Below are 19309 nucleotides of genomic sequence, written 5' to 3' on the forward strand. Positions count from 1 at the left end.
AATACTCCTCTTGTTCCCAGGATCAGAAGCAGGTTAGAACCAAATCTGTGGTTAGTGACAGAAGCATTCAAACTGCCAGGGGTAATAAACAACTAACTAAATCCAGATCCAGTACTGAACACAGATACAGTATCGTGAAAACCCCAGGTAAAAGTAGCACACGTGAGACAGGAAGAAAAAGCAGTGCAGTGGTCTCAAAAAACTTTAAATCAAGGTCTGTCAATAGCCAGGGAGCCAATCTTTTGGACCAAACCCTTCCAAAGGAAGTTGAAACAAAGTTAGAGGGGAAAACATTGCCCACTGAGGACGAAGAGAGCTGCAGCCTCAGCACTACCAGGAACACTTCCTTGTCAGAACCATCTAGAGCTTCTAGAAGTTCCTGCACTTCACGCACCTCTACCTCCACCTCCACCAGCACCACCACATCAACACCATCTGCTAGAGATGTGAGAGCTGAGGTTGAACAGGCCAACAGTGAGAGGAGGAGCAGAAGGAAGAGTAGGCGGACACTTGGAGGGAAGGAGCAAAAGCAGAAGGAGAAGGAGGAAGGGAGTCAGGTTGATCAACCAATCACGGCTCCTGTCACGGAGAACGAGACTAGTTTGTAAACTCTTTCTAAACACTTGTTATACTTTATCTTTCTATAAGAGATGCATGTAGCTGTTGTGGGTGCTTTGTGGTGTGACGTAAGTGTAGCTGTCACTTCTTCTTCCTGTCATTCTTGTTATCTGTGTCCTGTGCTGTCTAATTCAGACAAAGAGGTAAAGGCTAAGGCATGGAGAATTGATAGCTGAGCCAAGAATACTCAAAAAGTGTCCCTGGATCAAGCAAGATATTTCATGTAGCTTAAATAGCCTTATGACATGTTGTTTGTTGTTTAAAATCTGTTAGGGAAAGGGGTTTCTCTAAATGTACTATGTCAGTAGATTACTGAGAGCTTTAAAATAAACTACAGTGACTTCGGTGTAGAGAAAAAATAGGTATAGGAACTACAATCCCTACAATTTCAATATCAGCAAACACTAGTTGTCAGGAGGATCAGTTTGCAAGTAAGCTCACTTGAGGGGCTCGGTTAAGAGTGAGTATGCATTCCTTTCTATCAATGTGGGGTCCTACAGGCTACCACTCACTTTCATTTCACACTACAGATTAAGTTAGCCTTGCACCACACCACATGACACCACCCACCTCCACCCTTGACATGGTTAAGACCTAGCTGTAAGAGATTGTTTGGGGGAATATGACCTTGTGTGTGTTTCGGTCTGCTTGCCTGGTTTGTAGATATCATTTGGTGGTCCTTTTGCTCTCTGAAAACACTGCGAAAACAATTCATCAGCTGAACTTGACAATCATATGAGTGTCAGCTGCACAAGAGTGTGTCAGTGTAGTCAGTCATTCGCAACTTGGTGGGAAACTTGGTGCAGCTGGATTACTATTGATTTCAAGTTGTAGCCATGAATTGTTTTTATCAGTGGACGGGAATGTTGCCTGATGGTAGATCGTTTGTTGTTAGTGATGTGATATGTAAAACTCTTTTTACTCTTGGAACGCTACCGGTACTAATACTACTGATTTCACACTAATATGTTAGTGTGAAAATGTGACTTTTGTTTTTCCTTTTCTGGCCTTACCGTCCGTCTTCATTAGCCAGAGTATGAAACTAGTCTAGCAGAGATGTTATGGAAATCTGTGTCCCATCCAGAGGACATATCTGCATTTCACAAGGCTTAATAATAAAGAGAAAATAAACAGACTATGGCCTTATAGACTGTCCATTGTAAAAGTTAAAGAAATAGTTTGACATTTTGGGAAATATGCATAAACATCGGCCACACTGCTCCTAACGAATAAATAATATATATAATATAATAATATAATATAACATATATATAAAAATATAATATATATATATAATACATGATCTGACACGTAATCCCACGTAAAAGCACAGCTTATCATTTTTATACTTTGGTTTTTGCATGGATTAATTTAATGAAATACAATGCAGATAATTAGTGAGCTCTAGAGGTGCTAGTAGGTAGATACATTTTTACCTCTGGACTGAGCAAGGCTTTCCGTTTCCCGTTTTTCAAGCTACGCTAACGTCTCCTGACGCCAGCTTCTTATTGAACAGACAGAGATGAGAGTGGTATCAATCTCTTTATCTAATTCTCAGCAAGAATATGAGGCTTATTTCCCAAAATGTTGTCCTATTCCTTTGAGCGAGCATCCATTATCCAAACTGAATCGTTTAAGGAAAGTCTGGCCAGAAATTTTTTTTTTTTTTTTTTCTCAGACGTGAGACCTGGGACAGTGAGCTAAAGTTAGTCTTTATGTTTGTATGGTCGCCAACACTACAGGGTTTGGTATGAATACACATCACAAAAAATAGACAAAAACTCAGTTTGATTAAGTAGGTATTCATTAACTAGGTATTTAGTCTTATGGTTAAACCACATTGTCTACAATTTCAAACAGACAAACTTTCAGTTCACAATCCCAATCTGCCATTTTGTGTATCTCTTACTGAGACCCACATTTAAATAATTTGGGGATGTTAATTGTTTGTGTCTTGCCCTCCCCTGCTTCCTCGCACAGGCCCCCAGAGTCCCTGTGAGAGAACAGACCTCCGTATGGCAATAGTAGCCGACCACCTCGGACTCAGCTGGACTGGTGAGTTTACACACATCTCACTTTTCTCGCAAAATACCCTCAAAAACAAGCATTAAGCAATGCAAGAATAACATCTTTATTATGGTCATTTATAAGATATAAAAAACAGCTGAAATGTTGTAGTTAAATCAGTTTCATCTCAATTAGTTTACCAACCAAACCAGAGATTAAAACTAGTGCAGTTATGGATATATTCAATATATTCAATATATTCACTGATAAAAAAATGTTAATATGGTACCCATCTTATAACAAAGAGGGTTCAGAGGGTTCAGTATGTGAATTTAAAACATACCCTCAATGGGCTGGGCTGAGCCCACCTCTCACACCATTAGTTTTACAGGGTTTGTTGCCATCTGGTGGACATATAGTATAAAAATATCTTAACTGAGCAGTACTGCAGTGGCATTTATAGTCATATACATCATCATAACTACTCATATGCTAGATAAAGTAAGAGTTATTTTAACTCGGAATGCATTGTAATTTTCCACATAATTTTTAAAATGTAAACACATGCACCTCGTGATGAAAGGAGTTAGGAGTTAGGGGGCTAAAAATATTTACAGTAATACATATATTATTTATTGTAATAGCAAAACTCTTGTATAGCAATGTATTCATCTTCTTCCACATCATGTATCTTTGTGTTTGAGTGTGTAAGGGAGGAACCGTGATTTGATTATATGTTGTACTTGTGCAGCGATAAGGGTGTGGCCTCTGCAGTTTGGTCCCAGTATGACCACCTGCACTGCAGCACTGCCCCACGCCTGCCTGCCTGCATGTGTGTGAGTGGGCGTTGCCATGTGTGTGTGTGTGTGTAAGCGCGCAATAAGTGTGTGCACACAGGCATCCATCTGAAGTGTGTATCAGTGTGACAACTTGTATTGGCGTGCCTGTCTGTCCAGTGCAGTGACTGAGTGAGTGCTCAGCAGAGAAAAAGAATCTAATCCATATTTAATGTGTGTTCCTGTTGCAGAGCTGCAGTGAACCAGTAGACCTGCTGAACATTATGTTCTCATGGTTTTAAATTTATAGCCACTATGCCTGTATGTAAAAGCTGCATTTCCCTGCTTTGTTAGCTGGGTTTGATACAGTGTTTGACAGTTTGTAATTAGTGAATGAGCACTAAGGAAATGAATTAAAATATTGACACAAATCACAGGGATTTTCTTCAGCGCTACAGTCCAGTCACATGACAATCTGTATCGCATCTTGTTCCATAAGTGTAGCTTGTAACACGAGCCACTGACTCACACATGCCACTTAAAGGATTATAAATCACAGTGCATCATTGTCAGTGCAGACATTTTTAGCACAGGTTACCGCAATAGAAATGGGACTGTTATGCCTTGCAACGTTAGCACCAAGGCCAACCCATTGAGCAGCAAAGGACTGCATCTTTGTGTTTTTATCTTCTCAAGAAAGTGGGGTTTTTTTGTTGCTATTACAGAGCTGGCCAGGGAGCTGGATTTCTCTGTGGACGAGATCAACTTCATCAGAGTGGAGAACCCCAATTCCCTGACAGCACAGAGCTTCATGCTCCTAAAGAAATGGGTGCACAGGGACGGTAAAAATGCCACAAGTAAGTAGTGTGTGTTTGTGTGTGCCTGTACTGTATGTATGTGTGATGGAGACAGATTGAGCAATCCCTCCAGGGGAGCCTCAAATGCCTCATTTCATAGCAGCTTTGGTAAAACAAAAAATTGCTGTGGATGTTGGAAAAAATTTTGTTTTTTTTAATAATAATTCATTAAAAATCAAAGTTTCAGTGTTCCAGTAAGAGTAAAATTGCTAGTAGTAGAATTGGTGAAGCTTGGGGGAAACTATAATGGTCGGTGAAATTTGCAGTAAAGTTGTGGTGGACACCATTTCACAAATCGTGCAGAATTCACAGGAATTGGTTGAATTTGCGTTAATTGTTGTGATCACAACTTCTTGGAGGGACTGACTGACCTTCTCTACATCAACAATACATTTTTCAGTTGCTATTTTATGGAAAACAATGACTTAGTATAACTGGCAATATGAATGTTTTGTGACATGACACATGAAATAAGCTCCTGTAAGTGAAATGTCTCTGTCTCTCTCCTCTGCAGCGGATGCTTTAACTGCGGTGCTGACAAAGATCAATCGGTTGGATATTGTGACTTTGCTGGAAGGGCCCATATTTGACTACGGTAACATTTCAGGCACACGCTGCTTTGCCGATGATAACGCAGTATTCCCGGATCAGTCCGATGGTAAAGTGTAGCCCACCCTAGCTGAACTCTCAGTCTATCTCTCAGTCTATCCCTTCACCCTTCTTCACCTCCTCTCTCAGCCAGATAGTCAGACTGTGTAAACAATTACAGAACCAATCAGGCTTGACCAAACAATGGACGTTAATTAGAACTGAACCAAAATGGCTTAATGCTCCAGCAGGTTCATTGAGTTCATAGCAGTTAATGGACTATCAGGTAGTAATAGCATTAGAGCAGTCAACAGTCAACAGTCAAGCAGTCACCCCAGTCAGCTTGTTAGTTTTCCAACACTGGGCAGTGCAATTCATTTGTAGCACTCAGTCATTGGTTAATGGCAAGTGATAGATTTTTGGGTGATTTTAAAAACTTCTGTACCATTTTGGGTGCATGACACTTTTTAGTGTGTGACTGTTTTATAACCTGTTTAAAAAGCATGATCCTGAAGCAAATGTAAGCCGCTAATGAATCGGTGTCTCTGTCCCATCTGATAAATGTATTGATAATCTTGTTGATAAGATGATCAATGAATGAAGCGCATTTTCAGGTGGGTCAGGGCACTGGTTCATCATTTGGTTTAACAATAGTTATGTTTATGTGTATGTTAAAAGATTTAAATGTCAACTGATACCCAACACGTCTCCTTTTGTCAACCTGTGTCATATGCTTTTTAGAAAATACATAAAAACATAATTATAACAACCAATTTATTACACTGGCATGCTTGCTTTAAGCAGTATCTTTCTCTCTTTCTAACTTTCTCTCTCTCCTTTTAAATGGAAATGAAATGTGGCAGCTACTAATATTCTCTGATTCTGACAGAAGCGATGGGGAACATTTCAGAACTTTGATAACAATATGCCTTTTGTCACAGATAGTTGATTATAAAACATAGTTTGTTTATATGTTTTTATCACCGAGGAAGGTAGGCACATTTTCTTATAATCCCTTATATACAAAAAGAGTGTACAATAGAATATTGATGGAATAAATTAACACAAAAAATAAGCAAGCAGACAACAGAACACAGTTTAAAACTTTTTTTTTTTTTTTTTATCTATCTTTTGATGTGTGTTAAAGTGTTTTAGGTGTGTGCAGCACAAAAACTAAAATCCCAAATGTAGTGCTTCCAAGCAGGACTTCAACAAGTCAAGTAATGACTACAGGACAAGTTTAATAAGGAGGTGATATAAGATGGCAAGCTTACATTAAGGGCTATAAAATAAATAGAACCAATGCCTGTCACATCTTACTATTAGAGATGTGCAACAGCACAACTAGTTTTGTTATTTCAAATGCTACTATTTGAATGCAGAACTTAAACTTGAAAATAGGTATTTTTATAGTGATGTGTAGCTACTTTTACTCAAGTAAAGGGTTTAAATACTTCTTCCAAAACTGCATCCACTGTATGCTTGCATTTGTTTCCACTGCTTTTACAGAACCCCTGCCTTAGGTCTGTATATGCATCATATCATTTAAGAAAGGTATCCAACCAGCATACAACTGAACATGTTTCTATTGTTTGTCAAGGAAACAAAGACAGCCAGGCACACTTTGTGACAAAATTCTGAAATGGGCCTCATTGCCTCATCTTAACACAAGGATCAGTGTTATTATTGCTTTAAATAACAAGTGATCTTTGTGCAAAGATGATCTAAAGACATTTAACAGATTAAAAGAAATCACAAAATGCATGGCTATGGCTTTGTGTGAGAGGGCTGCCTGCTCTGACGTTGTTGGCTTACAACAATACACTCCTAACACTCTCCAAATTGGTGCAGCCTTTTCAACGCTGGTCTCGAGTGTTTCCCGCATAGCACACGCTGATCAGGATGTGCTCTGTCCCGGAAGACTCTCACAGATGGGTTGAAAATGAAACACCTCTTTCCAAAGTGTACAGTGTATAATAATGCTTCTGTGTAACTGCTGTTAGCTGTACTGTACCTGTCATCTCCTGGGTTCCTCCGAGCCTCCCAGCTTCTACGCTCCACTGTAGCTTCTCCTGCTTTGAGACCAGCAGACTGCCCTCCTCCTCCTCCTCCTCCTCCTCCTCCTCCTCCTCTCCTCTTCTTGCTTCTGAGTGACTAACTCCCACAGCAAATTCCCCCGTCAACGCTAAGCACCACTAACCAGCTAATTTCCACCAATGGCTACCTTTTGCTAACTTCAGCAGCTTCTGGATCCAATTGTTGCATCTGCTCTTACCCTCGCTGCTGAGCTCTGGCTGACTAGAATAAGACTGGAAACACAACAGCGCCCCCTGTTGGCACTAACACCTGTCCACAAGTCGTGTAGGGAGGTAGCAATCTGAAGCCTCTCCTGGGAGAGTTGCAGATCTCTCCTGCCTACGTCTGCACTAACTGGATGACATCCGCAGCTAACTAGCGGGCTTTAGCGTATCCCCAGCCATACGGCCCTTTCAGTGTTTGATGAGGACAGCAAGGTCATAGCAGTATTGTTTATGGGAATGTGGGGGTTTAAAAGGGCTGAGTCAGGTTTTATTTTCACACAGTATTTGAAAGTTTTTCCAGCAGAAAATCGTAAACTTTCAAGAAAAAAAGGGATTTCATTTTTCACCTATATAATTATATCCCTGGTAGTGTGGAGAGATTTCAGTTGTGTCCTAAATTTCATATGAATTCTAATAATTTTGAGTTTAAGGATTCTCGACTAATTTAGCATGCACTCCTATAACACTGTCACACTCGTGATAGAAAGTATAAAACAATAATCAAGCCAGCAAAACAAGACATTTTATTCCTTGTCAAAAACCTGCCTCCTACATTACCCACAATGCAACCGCCGACAGTGTTGGAGATTCAGGTTCGTTATGCTGGGTAGTAGCTAATATAGTAGCCGTAGTATGCAGTAGTACTCCCCAAAACATGTGAAAAGACGTCAACACTTCTTGAATTTGTTATTGATGTACACTCTTGTTCCACAGTGAAATGCACAAAGGTAATTAAAAAAATTTAATATATAGCCAATTGTGAGACTAAATAAATAAATCTGGGAAAAAATATTTATTAAATCATATTTTACTCTCTCTTTCTGACGTTTAATTAGCAGTGGCGCTCGAAAGGCGCTGTTTGACTGACGACTGGCGACTAACGTAATGGCACAAAATCTATGATACATAGTAAATACTGTATACAATTAGTATGTAGTATGGAACTGGGACACAGCAGTTGTTTGGAGACTGGCCAGAAAGCGAGTGTAGTGTTGCCCTGGGGAAATTTAATCTAATGGCCTCAGTATTTATAAAATCCTGGCTCTGCTCCGGCTTTTCAGACATTCCCAGCTCCCATCCCAAGTCTTATTTCCTCTATGAAAATGAGTTGCAGCTCCTAGATTCCAAAAGCTATCCTCATGCAGGACAAAGCCACAATGTGACTGTTGCCCTCTTATTTATACTCCCCCTCTTACTGTTTTCCCTGCTGTCCGAAGAGATGCTACCGCTGTTGACTAAGATGCCTTTTTCCTGCTTATCAAGCAAGATAAGCAATCCCATGTCTCTGGTGTGCAATATCTTTGCTTCTGCAGCTTCTAAAAGTCTTCATCAATCACAAGTTCACTTCATTGTCTGTGCATTAATCTGTTTTTCAGTTTTTAGATGCTGTTCGTTCTTTTTCATCTTGTCTTATTGTTGTTCTGTGTTTTGTCTCTTGTGAATTGTGATAACTGTAATAGCGCCAAAACTTCTTAGATCTTCTACATTCCCGCAGTGTCCTCAAACGCCTCAGTCTGTCTCACCTCTCCATACTACTCCTCCCTCCTCTACCTGTGTCTCATCTTCCTCTCCTCGCTTTTTCCCCACCTCTTTCCCCTCCCCTCCTGCTGTCCCCTCTCCCTCCTCTGTCTTTTTCTTCCCATCTCCCCCTGCCACACCTCCCGTGTACCTCCTGCCTGTCGCTCCTGTTCTCCCTCACGTCTTCGCCCTGCCTTACTCCGCGCCTCTCCCCTCCTCTCCCCAAAGCCCTTTTGGCTGCTCCTTCTTCACCCCTCCTCCATGTATCCCTCGTCACTTTCCTCACCCTGCCATCGGTCTGCCCTCCTCGCCTCTTTCATCCTCCATTTCTCCTCTTGTTCTTTGCCCTCCTCCACATTCTGCCTCTCCTACGCCTGTTCAACCGTCTCCCCCTCTTCCCTCTCCTGCCACTTCTTGCACCTCGCTCTTCATGTCTGCTCCTTCCTCTCCCTTATTTTCGTCTCCTCCTCCCCTGTCAGCTTCTCTTGCTTTCCCCTCTCCTCCCACTTCTTCTCCCCCCTCTCCCTCTTTAACATGTGCCTCCTCTCCTCCGCTTCTTCCCTTTTCTTCCCCCTCACCCTCTCCCCTTCCTGATAATTCCCTTCCTCCTCCCCCACCTCAATGTTCCCCTTCTTCTCCTCCAAGTCATCACTCTCCTTCTCCCCCTTCGCTTCCCACCTCCCCTCCATCCTCTCCCCTCCCTCCTGGTGTCCCCTCTTACTTCAGGCGGGATCATTCAGTTCCTGAGATCTACATTTAGATGTAGGCTGTCGGTTGCTCTGCTCCTCTCTGCCTTTTGTTGAAAACAACACAACTAACCTACCTGAATTCTACTCAAGCTTTTGCTCTTAAATTTATATAATGATTGAGACAATGAGCTGAAGTCAAGCATGTTTTAAAGTGCTGTAACGAAGACCTGCCTCACTAATTTAGCTACCATTGCATTTCAGTTAAAATCAGTAGGGCAGAGAGGCTGAAGTGCTTTTACAAAAGGCTTGGCTGACTTAGGTGCCAGTTTGAAAACACAGTTTCTGAGGAGCGTGACTGAATGTAAAATTGACATAAATACAGTGTTTGTGAAGTTTCTATCTTACATTTTATATTCTGTCTTTATATTCTGTTTCCATCTCTTTGTGATCAGGTCATGTGTTTACTCTGTAGTCCTGGTTCAGAAGTCACACACGAGTCCCCGCATGTTTGAGAAATGTGTTTGTTGAAGAAGGAGAATCCTTAAAGCAGCACTGATTGATTTTTTTGGCCACTGTGGGGCAGCAGAGCTAATAGTAACATGTCAGTTGCTTATTTACACATCCAGCAAAGGCGAAGCATAATCTGGTGTCGTGTTTCTGTTTGACTTGTGTAAGTCGAGTATTCGCTCTCCTTTTAGCTCTGTTTTTGGTCTCCACCAACTCCTGAGGCCGATAAATGTTTTTTAGGTTTAGTTTATCTCAGATTTTTTGCATATATGACATTGGTTCTCAACCTTTTTGGTGTCAAGGTCCCCAAAATTGATACACATCAGGCCTTGGGCGCATATTTAATAAGATTTTGTCTGGGATCACTTGACATTCAGTTATTCCATAACGGCCTATACAGTAGATTGGCAGATTAATAGTGAAGAGTATGAAACCTATGAACAGAATAGTCATTCTGTATTGGATTATATTAATTAGATGGATATAAATACGTCTCCAAATGAATGATAACGTTGCTCCATGTCAGGTGATGTTTACAGCTTGTTCTGCTGCCCCCATGTGGCCAAAAAATCAGTCAGTGCAGCTTTAAAGTGTATTTGGGTTACACTTGTGTGACTATTGAACAGATGCTACCCTTAGATTTTACAAGTGTTTCTCATTTCATCACCTCCACCACTCTACCTCCTCTTCCCTCCCTCCTTTCCACCCCTCTTTTTTCTTTCCCTCCCTCTTCAATCCCCTTACCCTCTAATCCTTTACTCCTGCCATCCACCCAGGATACCACAATATAGATCTGGAGCTGCAAACCCCTACAGACCTGAACTACGAGCCCCCCACCCCGCTGCGCTCAGACAACTTCTTTAGCGAGGGCGAGGTTAGCTCAGACCCCCCTAGCAAAACCACGCTTACTAGACCTAGCGACCTCTCTCTCACTCAGACCACCAGTACCTCCAGCAGCGACCCCCTCACAGTGGCCCCGGCAGCTGACTCCAATGCCCCAGAACCCCCCATTGTTGGGGCAGAAGATACAACCTTGACCACTGATGTATCTGCACAAGAAAAGATAGGGCTTGTTTCTTATGAAAGGCCAGGTAATGATAGAATGGCAGTAGAGAAATCAGGAAAGGGAACAGACGGGCATGCTGAGGCCTTTGAGGAAGAACTGAAGGCAGGGCAAGGCGTCATTTTGGAGCATCAGGGAGGAAACCAAAAAGAGGATGCTGGCTCAGACCCTGGCCATGGTAATGGAAGGCAGGAAGAAGAGGAAGAAGAGGAGATGACCCAGGAGAGGCTGCAGAGTCTGCTGGAGGATATAAACCTGGAGGGAGGCTTGGAGGACATGGAGATTACAGAGGAGGGGGTGAGAGCAATCCTCGAACAAGTACGGCAAGCAGAAAAAGACATGTGTTCAGTTCCAGGCTGGAGAAGTGAGACATCCAGCGCCACCGTAGAGTCAGCAGCCCCTGGCCACAGTCCCGGTACTGAGGAGGGCAGGTAGGATGGTCTCTCTAACATTTATCTGTTGACAGATTTACACACAAAGGTTTTCTGTCGGTCCAGATAGCGCCTCGATTAATCTCCTCACTATATTTCACCCCCTCAGCCCAGACAGTCTGGCTGATTCATTGGAGCAGCCCCCGGCTCAGACCAGCAGACAGAATGGAGGTCACAGTGACTCAGCCAGGGAAGGAAAGGAAAAGGAGGCCAAGAGGAAGGGATCTCAGGAGGACAGCAGCACAGCGGGACCAAGCAGAGGACGGGAGGAGGGAGGTGAAAGGTCCCAGCACAAAGTCCAGGTAAAGAGTCACTCTTCCAGACAGGGTCAGCTGACAATTTTACATTTATTTAAATTTTTTTGTTTTCCTGAGGCCTTAAAAAAAGTATTCAAATGAGTTTTTGATGTAACTAAAGAATCCTTGTGTGCTGTTATATGCAGGTTTTAAAGCTTTAGATTCAATTTTAGTGGCTTTTAAATGGAATTGTAATCCCAGCCCAGGAAAGTAAACCTACACTCGGATCTCTCGCTATCTTATTTTATTTTAATGTCAAAATTGGTCCATTATTTCATTTTTACTTGACTTTAACCATTAAAATTATCTCACAAAGTCATAAATTGAAGACACATGCACACACTTTCACACACTGGGGTCATTAATGTGACACTGCTCCTGGGCTGCCTTTGTCAGGGGAGTGTTAGAGCCGACGAGTCCGGCTCTGATGAGGAGGCCACTGTCACCACCAGGGTGTACCGCAGACGAGTCATACTCAAGGTGTGTGAGGCCTGGTGTGTGGACAGCTAGAGGCAGAGTGAACGTGCATAAAATCTGTGATCTGTGCAAAAATGTGAAGAGTCAAAGAGACAGGAAGATTGTGAATTTGACAGCATTTGTATGTTTTACAGAGTGCAAGTAGGAGAGTGCAAGTGTATGTTTTTGTTAACATGGGAGTGTGTTTGTGTCTGTAGTGTTTATAAGTAAGATAATGGGATAGAAAGAGAATGTATCATAGCGCAGGTTTCCGTCCAACTGTTTTTATGCAAGTGGAAACACTGAAAATGAAAATAAACACATCACAAAATATTTTTTTATGCTTGGCTTAGGTGGAAGAGTTTGCATCTTGGTAAAAAATGCAATGGGCAGTACCTCTAGGAAGTTGTGATCACAACAGTTAATGCCAATTCAGTCAATCCCTATGAACGTCACCTAAGTACTAACAATTTTAAGTTTCGAAGTTGCCTTAGATATTTTTTTAAAATGGCAACTATTTTTCAAAATTTGAACATGCATTGCAATCTTTTAGAAAAGCTGCCTTGAAATCAGGCATTTTAATCTGCAACGATCCCAAAAAGAGCCTGCAAGATCCTGGAGGGAATGAATGGAAACAGAGAGAGTAAATCAGGACGTACATGAAAGTTGTGGCCACTCAAGAGAAGAGAGATGACTGGCAGCAGACGAGATACTGTAACGTTCCACAAATGAATACGTGATATAAAAATAAATGCCACATTTTGGTGAATTTGAGGTTTGACTGGCGCTCTTTTAAACGCTTCATCTTGTGCGACCTCTTCGTTTGTTGACTCACCAAACTCCTAATATTCACATGACGCTAGTAGATGGAAGTGCACATTTTCTGGACATTTGGTCAAATATGGTGCTACAGTTGGACGGAACCTTGACTGTAGTTTCACGGGAGAGTATGAGTGTGTGTGTGTGGATGTTTAGCCTTGCTATAGCATGAAGTGCTACTCACAGCTTGTTGGTGTGAGCCACTACACCACCAGCCGTGCTGTTCGGTGTCTGGCATTGCTACCTGGTTGGTGGACTGTTGGTTGTGCTGTGTATTTGGCTCATATACAGAGTATCATACTGTTTGTAAGCGTAATTCTGAGGCTGGATTTCCACAGGAGCAACAATCTGATAAGTATGTTGATGATGGCCCGATGGTGGTAGTTAATGTCACAGTTAGTGTTTCTAATGAGAATGTCCCAGAGAGAGAAACTGAACCTCTTACATATATTCTTACTCTTAATTCAAACTGGATAAGAGAATCGACTAGATGCTTAAATTGTAATATACAAAACAACTAACATTTTACGTATGAGCTGCAACTATTTTTACTGAATCCCTTGGTCTTTAAAATGGCAGGAAGTGTCAACAGTCCAAAAGATATTCAGTTTATAACTGTACAACTAATGAAACCAGGTCATATTCATAGTTAAGAAGCTGGAACCAGAGAATGTGGGTATTTTTCTCTAAAAGAATAACTCCATTAACCAATTATCAAAATGGTTCCTGATGGTTGCAGCTCTAAAATACAAATGATCTGTCTCTGTGTAAATGGAGCCTCCGTTTTGAGCTGTGTGGTCTGTACTGTTGAATTCTGTCTTGTGCATGACAGCGGTTTGAAGGAAAGGTCATCGAGTTTGCAACTGAAAGTTTGAAGCTTTTTTTATTTGCTCTGAACAGTGATCGACATGATTTTACAGTAAATTAATAATTAAACTTGTTTTTCACACGGCTGTAAGGGTCTTTGCTACTGAAGGCGTGTGTTTTGGAGTTTGTGTTACAAAGCCTGTTTAGTGCACTAGCATCTGTTGGGTTTCCACATTTTCCCAGTCTAACTTCGCCAAAAACACAAAATATCAGTTGTAAAATTTTAATTTAGATGAGCTAAATATTTGCCTAAGAAGTCATGTTTCATGCAGGTATCAGTCCTGCATTAAAAATCAGTATTCTTGTCTTCCATTAATCCTGGTTTTGCACCCATCAGAGAAATTCTTTGATTTTGTATTTAACAGCGGGAAACCCATCGGCTGTGGCAGGCAGGCTGACGTCTGTTTGGACTTTCTAAATAACCAGATGAATAACAGTCTTACAGATAACCTCTCAAACCTCTTCCCTCCATCCTTCCATCCTCTCCTTCCCCCTCTCACCCCTCCATCCACCTTTCACTCGTCCTTTAACCCTTCACCTCAGGGAGAGGAGGCCAAAAACATTCCTGGAGAGTCTGTGACGGAGGAGCAGTTCACAGATGAAGACGGGAATCTGGTCACCAGAAAAGTAACCGTCCACGCCATCCTCCATCATCACCTGTCGCATCTTTAACCTACAGCTCTCTCTCACACACACACACACACACACACACAGTATCTCCCCAGTTATATTTCAAACAAAAAAGGGGAGAGCTTTTTGAAATAGTTTAAAAAATCTTTCAGCTGACACACAGATGCATGAACACACTCTTTCAAACAGTAACACACAAGTTGTATCACGTGGCATCTCATACAACTACACACACACACACACACTCCTATGTACCCTCCTCACCCCCCATTCCATTATTTCTCTTCACAAAATGCTTTCCCGCTTTCCTCCCCGTGACGTGCTTCTGCCCCCTACAGGTGATCAGAAAGGTGGTGCGCCGTGTGTTCAACACGGAGGAAAGGAGGGAAAGTGAAGGCGAAACTGTTGCAGAAGAAGGAGCTGCTGCTGCTGCTGCTGCCGGTGTTGGTGTTGGTGTTGGCGGGGGCGGTGGTGGTGGTGGTGGTGGTGTGGCAGAAGGTGGAGCAGACACTGCTTCGGCAGGAGCAGGAGCCACAGGGGGGAAGGGCAAGAAGAGGGGGAAGCGCTCCCGACAGGGCCACAAGGCTGAGAAGTCTGGAGAGGAGGCCCAGAAAGGGAAAACTCAGGTTGGCGTTAAAACCAACCGCTTAACTTAGTTAGCTGAGCTATCGCAGCCCACTTACACCTGCATGAAGCTGTAATTGTATGCAAACACTAAATCAAATCACTCAGATGATTAACACCCAGCTCTGCAGACCTACACAGCGTTTAGCTCAGTGTTTTTCTTCATATTTAAGGCCCATTCGTTTAAGTGTTCCCTGAATTGATCTTGGCCTATAGAGCACCTTTGATCGAGGTTCAACTGGATTCAAATGTTGGAGCAAAGTTATGCCAAAATGAGTGTACACCTATTTTTTGTCATTAGAAGATGAAGAAGAGAATGGCGCCTAAACTTCTATCATAACTTAGCCAAGACATGTCAGACTACACTTGTTTTTGGTCTTTCATGACTTGCTTATCGAGCTAAGGTGATCATTCAGAAGGGGCCACAGACAGACTGCAACGACCTTCCATCCACTTAAATGAAGGAAATTCTAAAAAAAACAATCCCTGTCAGCAGTGGTTTAAACAGTCGTGGAGGGAAACGTTAACAATAATTCACACTTTCTGGTGATTTGGTTCAAATATACTGTACATGTGGATGACAACCTAGACGATATTAAACTAGAGAAAAGCAAAAAAAGGCAAATTCTGACATGCTGGTCTTTCCGTTGGGCTCATGCTGTATAGTCTGATCTCTGAATGAATCTGAGCTGGATTGCAGTCTGTGAAGTGCTGTGTAATGGATTACAGTGGCCTTAGTGTCTGTATACAGGTTGTGCAGTTTGCAGTGGTTTTGTCGTGCCGTGTGTTTCCTGGAGCGTATCTTAGCCACTGGCTCCTTGATTGGGCTTGAGAACTGCTAATATAACAATTGTTCATCTAATATAGATTTTCTCTCTTTTAACATGTATTGATGCATGTGTGATTTTGTTTGCAGACATTTTAACATCCCTATTTCTCTCCTTGAACTCGTCTCTCTTCCAGCATGCTGCTGTGATCTCCTGACGAACAGTAGTTGAGCTCAACTGCGCTTCACTAACACACACTGGGTCATATTTACCCGAGCACAACACTAACTTGGTTTTCTCTTTCTCTCCCCTTTTCCTTTCTGTTTTTTTTTTTTTTTTCTTTTTGAACCTCATTCTCTCTCTGCCAAGCCTGGAGACGGCGCCAACAAGAAACAAGGGAAGAAGAGTCAGTCGTAACAGTGGAGCTCTCAACTCAACCAGGTAAGAGGCTAAAAGCTTTATTTAAGACTATGATCAATAAATATCAATCTGTGAAACCAAAGTAGTGGAATGGTTTACAATGTCTCTTTATAAATGTATATATTAGCACTAAGATTAATTATACAACTTTATTCTCAGAGTGTTAAACATGTTTAAAAACTGTCTTTTTGAAAATGTAAAATTGCAGCTAGTGCATTAAGAGCCCCACTAGGGGTCACCAAAGCTTTGTCAATTTGTCAATAAATAGCCTAGTAAGTATGTATGATTTGTATACTTAATACATAATACATATAAATACAGTATTACTTTGTATAAAAAATAAACAAAAACTCATCTCTAAACATAAAACATTACAAATATTTACAGGAAATAATCTGGTCATAATTCATCCAAATCACGCATTTAACATGAGCTTAATGCAGTTATTGTGGTCACTATTTGAAGGTTGGGAACCACAGTACTAATGTGTCACATACTTTTAATTGATTTGTATATAAAATGTCAGAAAATAATTTAAAAAAAGACCACCAGAGCTCATTCTGGCATTTTGTCAGTCCAAAAGCCAAAGATACTTAATTTACAGTGAAATAAAACAGACCAAATCCTCACATTTCACAAGCTGGAATAAATAGAGATAAAATGATATGAAAAAAATGTATCAACCAACTAATCGATGAATCGTTTCAGCACTATTTTGAATACTGCACAGCTTTCTGTAAGCATACATCCACATCTGTGGCACTGAACCCCTACAGTATTGATCCATTTATTAATGTAAGCTTGTAATCTTTCACCCTCCAGGTCCACTGACGTCCACCTGCGACACCACACACACCCTGGGAGGAAAAACGGACTGGAAGCCTCGTCAATCGGCCAAAAAACGTGTCTGAAGCTTTCACTTACAACGCATGGTTTTTACAGCAAGACGACGCAAAACAAGTTACTTTTCTTTGATTTCGCATGAGCATGTCACCAAAACTCACTCACTGTTGGAAACGACACCGAAGGACACGCACGGACGTGAGCTGGAACTTTCTTATCTTTGATGAACGAAAGGCGTCTGTGACCAAAGACGGCACAAACAGGAAAAAAAAAAAGCAAACTGACAGATAAGGAAGACGTGTGATTCACTCTCTCAGACACTCGCCTTATTATGGTCTATTTTTTCCTCCTGGACTCACAGAATTGGGGTGTACCATGTGGTTCTTTTTTTTAAAAATGAAATATAATAGTAAATGGGTGATTTTGTTGTATATAAATGACACTGTATAAAATCTGAAAAAGAAAAAAAAGTCAAAATCAGTAGCTTCACAGATTGTTTATGCACTGATTTGAGTTGATGAAGCTTTGCAGAGTTGGTGCATTTGTATTGAGAGGTCGACACTGTTTGAGCAGCCTTGAGTGTGTGACCTGACATGCTCTTCCAAATGAATATTAAAAAGGAACAAAAAAGCTGTATGTAAACGAGAAACGAATGGAGATTTAAAAAGAAAACAAAAAAAAACCTGCTTGATTTTAAACAGAGGACGTTTCTTTAACAGCTTCTTCCGCTCTCTGTCTGTGGGACATTCTTCAGAGAAATTATATTTTGCTGCATGTGACGTCACTTTATTTTTAACGCTTTCTGTTTTTTTTCTCCTAATTCAAAAGCACTGTAATACAATTAGAGAGGGTTTGATGGTACTTCTGTTTATGTGAGCACTCATAATAACCCACACCATCTGTCATCTATAACTGTTTTTGTTTTGATTTTTTACAAAAATGGAAACACACACACTCCACACTCGAATGGCGGCAGATTGCTTCATTGTTACGCTTCAGGAAGGTCCCCGAATGTAACCTGCAGACTGGTACGTTGTGTTATCTCCAAAACTGCTAGCAGCTCCCCGTGTGTGTGCAACATCAAATAAAAAATGTCTATCTGTAAGCCCATCATGCAAACTAGACGTGTACGTTTAAGCTTTTAAGTCTGCTGTGGTTTTAAAGAGGGGACTGTTTTCATTCTGACGGTTTTGATGACTTTTATCTTTATTTAATTGGTTGTAATTACATGAGAACAGAGAATCTAATTTTTAGCCCCATCATCCAAATCTAATCATTTTTACTAAATCACATTACTGATCACACATTGGTAAAAAATCTGATTTTCTGTTCCTGTGTAAAACTGTTTGTCTTTTTTTTCATACAAACCACCCCAAGCATCCACTGTTGATGATAAATCTGGTACCAACATGTATGACGAACCAACATAGCCTACACTGGATGATCCAAGTAATTATTTAAGCAGAAAAATAAATTGTGTTTAAACTGAACGTCTGTGAGTCGGTCTGCTTTCTCCCAATTGATTATGTTTTACTTCATGGTTTCAGTGGAGACCAATATGGGTTCTTCAATGGTCGATGCCGATATTGAGACAGAAGGGCAGATATATAACGCGGGTATCGAAACAAAGAATAGTCATGATGCACATTACAATCTAATATATATCAGTATCTCAGTGAGTAACATGTTTAAATAACATTTTTATTCATTATTGAAACAGAAAAATACATTGGTTTCCGCTGTAGATTTCAGAATGTGACTGGCATTTAAGAGAGAGCGCGGTACAGTATATCAGAATCGACGTCATTCAACTGCATCATTATAATTATAATATATAATGTTAGCCAGTAACGGTTTTAGATTAGTTTTGCTGTCACTTAGGTTGGGAGATAAGTGCACCTGAAATGAAAATCAGAGTGTTATTTGCTTCCACATATTTACGTATTTCCTGTAAAAACAGGCAGCTAGGGAGTAGCTGATAGCGCTGTGTGTTAAGTTCTCCCAGTAAAGCGGCTATAGCGGATCCATTAGATCCATTAGATCCATTAGATGACTCTACCAGGACCCAGTGAGCAGCACGTCCAGACCAGGACTGAATGCAGACCGTTACTTTGGGTCTCCTGGCTGTTGCACTTTTCATTTTACCTTCAACATGTTCATATGAAATAAATATCTCTTATGACTCATATATATGTGTATGTATCTATATTGTGTTGTTTTTTATTCAGATCTG

The 19309-nt window shown here is 41.2% G+C and overlaps 1 protein-coding gene across 46 annotated transcripts in view; it reads left to right on the top strand.

The window, feature by feature from the left end:
- Window positions 1-18566, top strand: part of LOC127373801 (ankyrin-3) — a 164651-nt gene extending 146085 nt beyond the window's left edge. For 39 of the 46 annotated variants that reach the window (XM_051418568.1, XM_051418567.1, XM_051418569.1 and 36 more), the window contains 10 exons: window positions 2599-2673; window positions 4127-4258; window positions 4773-4916; window positions 10637-11354; window positions 11464-11656; window positions 12047-12130; window positions 14336-14419; window positions 14761-15048; window positions 16183-16254; window positions 17056-18566. In XM_051418568.1, the coding sequence (XP_051274528.1) occupies window positions 2599-2673; window positions 4127-4258; window positions 4773-4916; window positions 10637-11354; window positions 11464-11656; window positions 12047-12130; window positions 14336-14419; window positions 14761-15048; window positions 16183-16230 (1766 nt within the window). In that variant the 3' untranslated portion in view covers window positions 16231-16254; window positions 17056-18566. The remainder of the gene's footprint in view (window positions 1-2598; window positions 2674-4126; window positions 4259-4772; window positions 4917-10636; window positions 11355-11463; window positions 11657-12046; window positions 12131-14335; window positions 14420-14760; window positions 15049-16182; window positions 16255-17055) is intronic. The other 7 variants (XM_051418601.1, XM_051418602.1, XM_051418580.1 and 4 more) reach the window with 7 other exon arrangements.
- The last annotated feature ends 743 nt before the right edge of the window (window positions 18567-19309 follow it).

Source organism: Dicentrarchus labrax, unplaced genomic scaffold (genome assembly GCF_905237075.1).
Source record: "Dicentrarchus labrax unplaced genomic scaffold, dlabrax2021, whole genome shotgun sequence".
NCBI classification, from domain to species: domain Eukaryota; kingdom Metazoa; phylum Chordata; class Actinopteri; family Moronidae; genus Dicentrarchus; species Dicentrarchus labrax.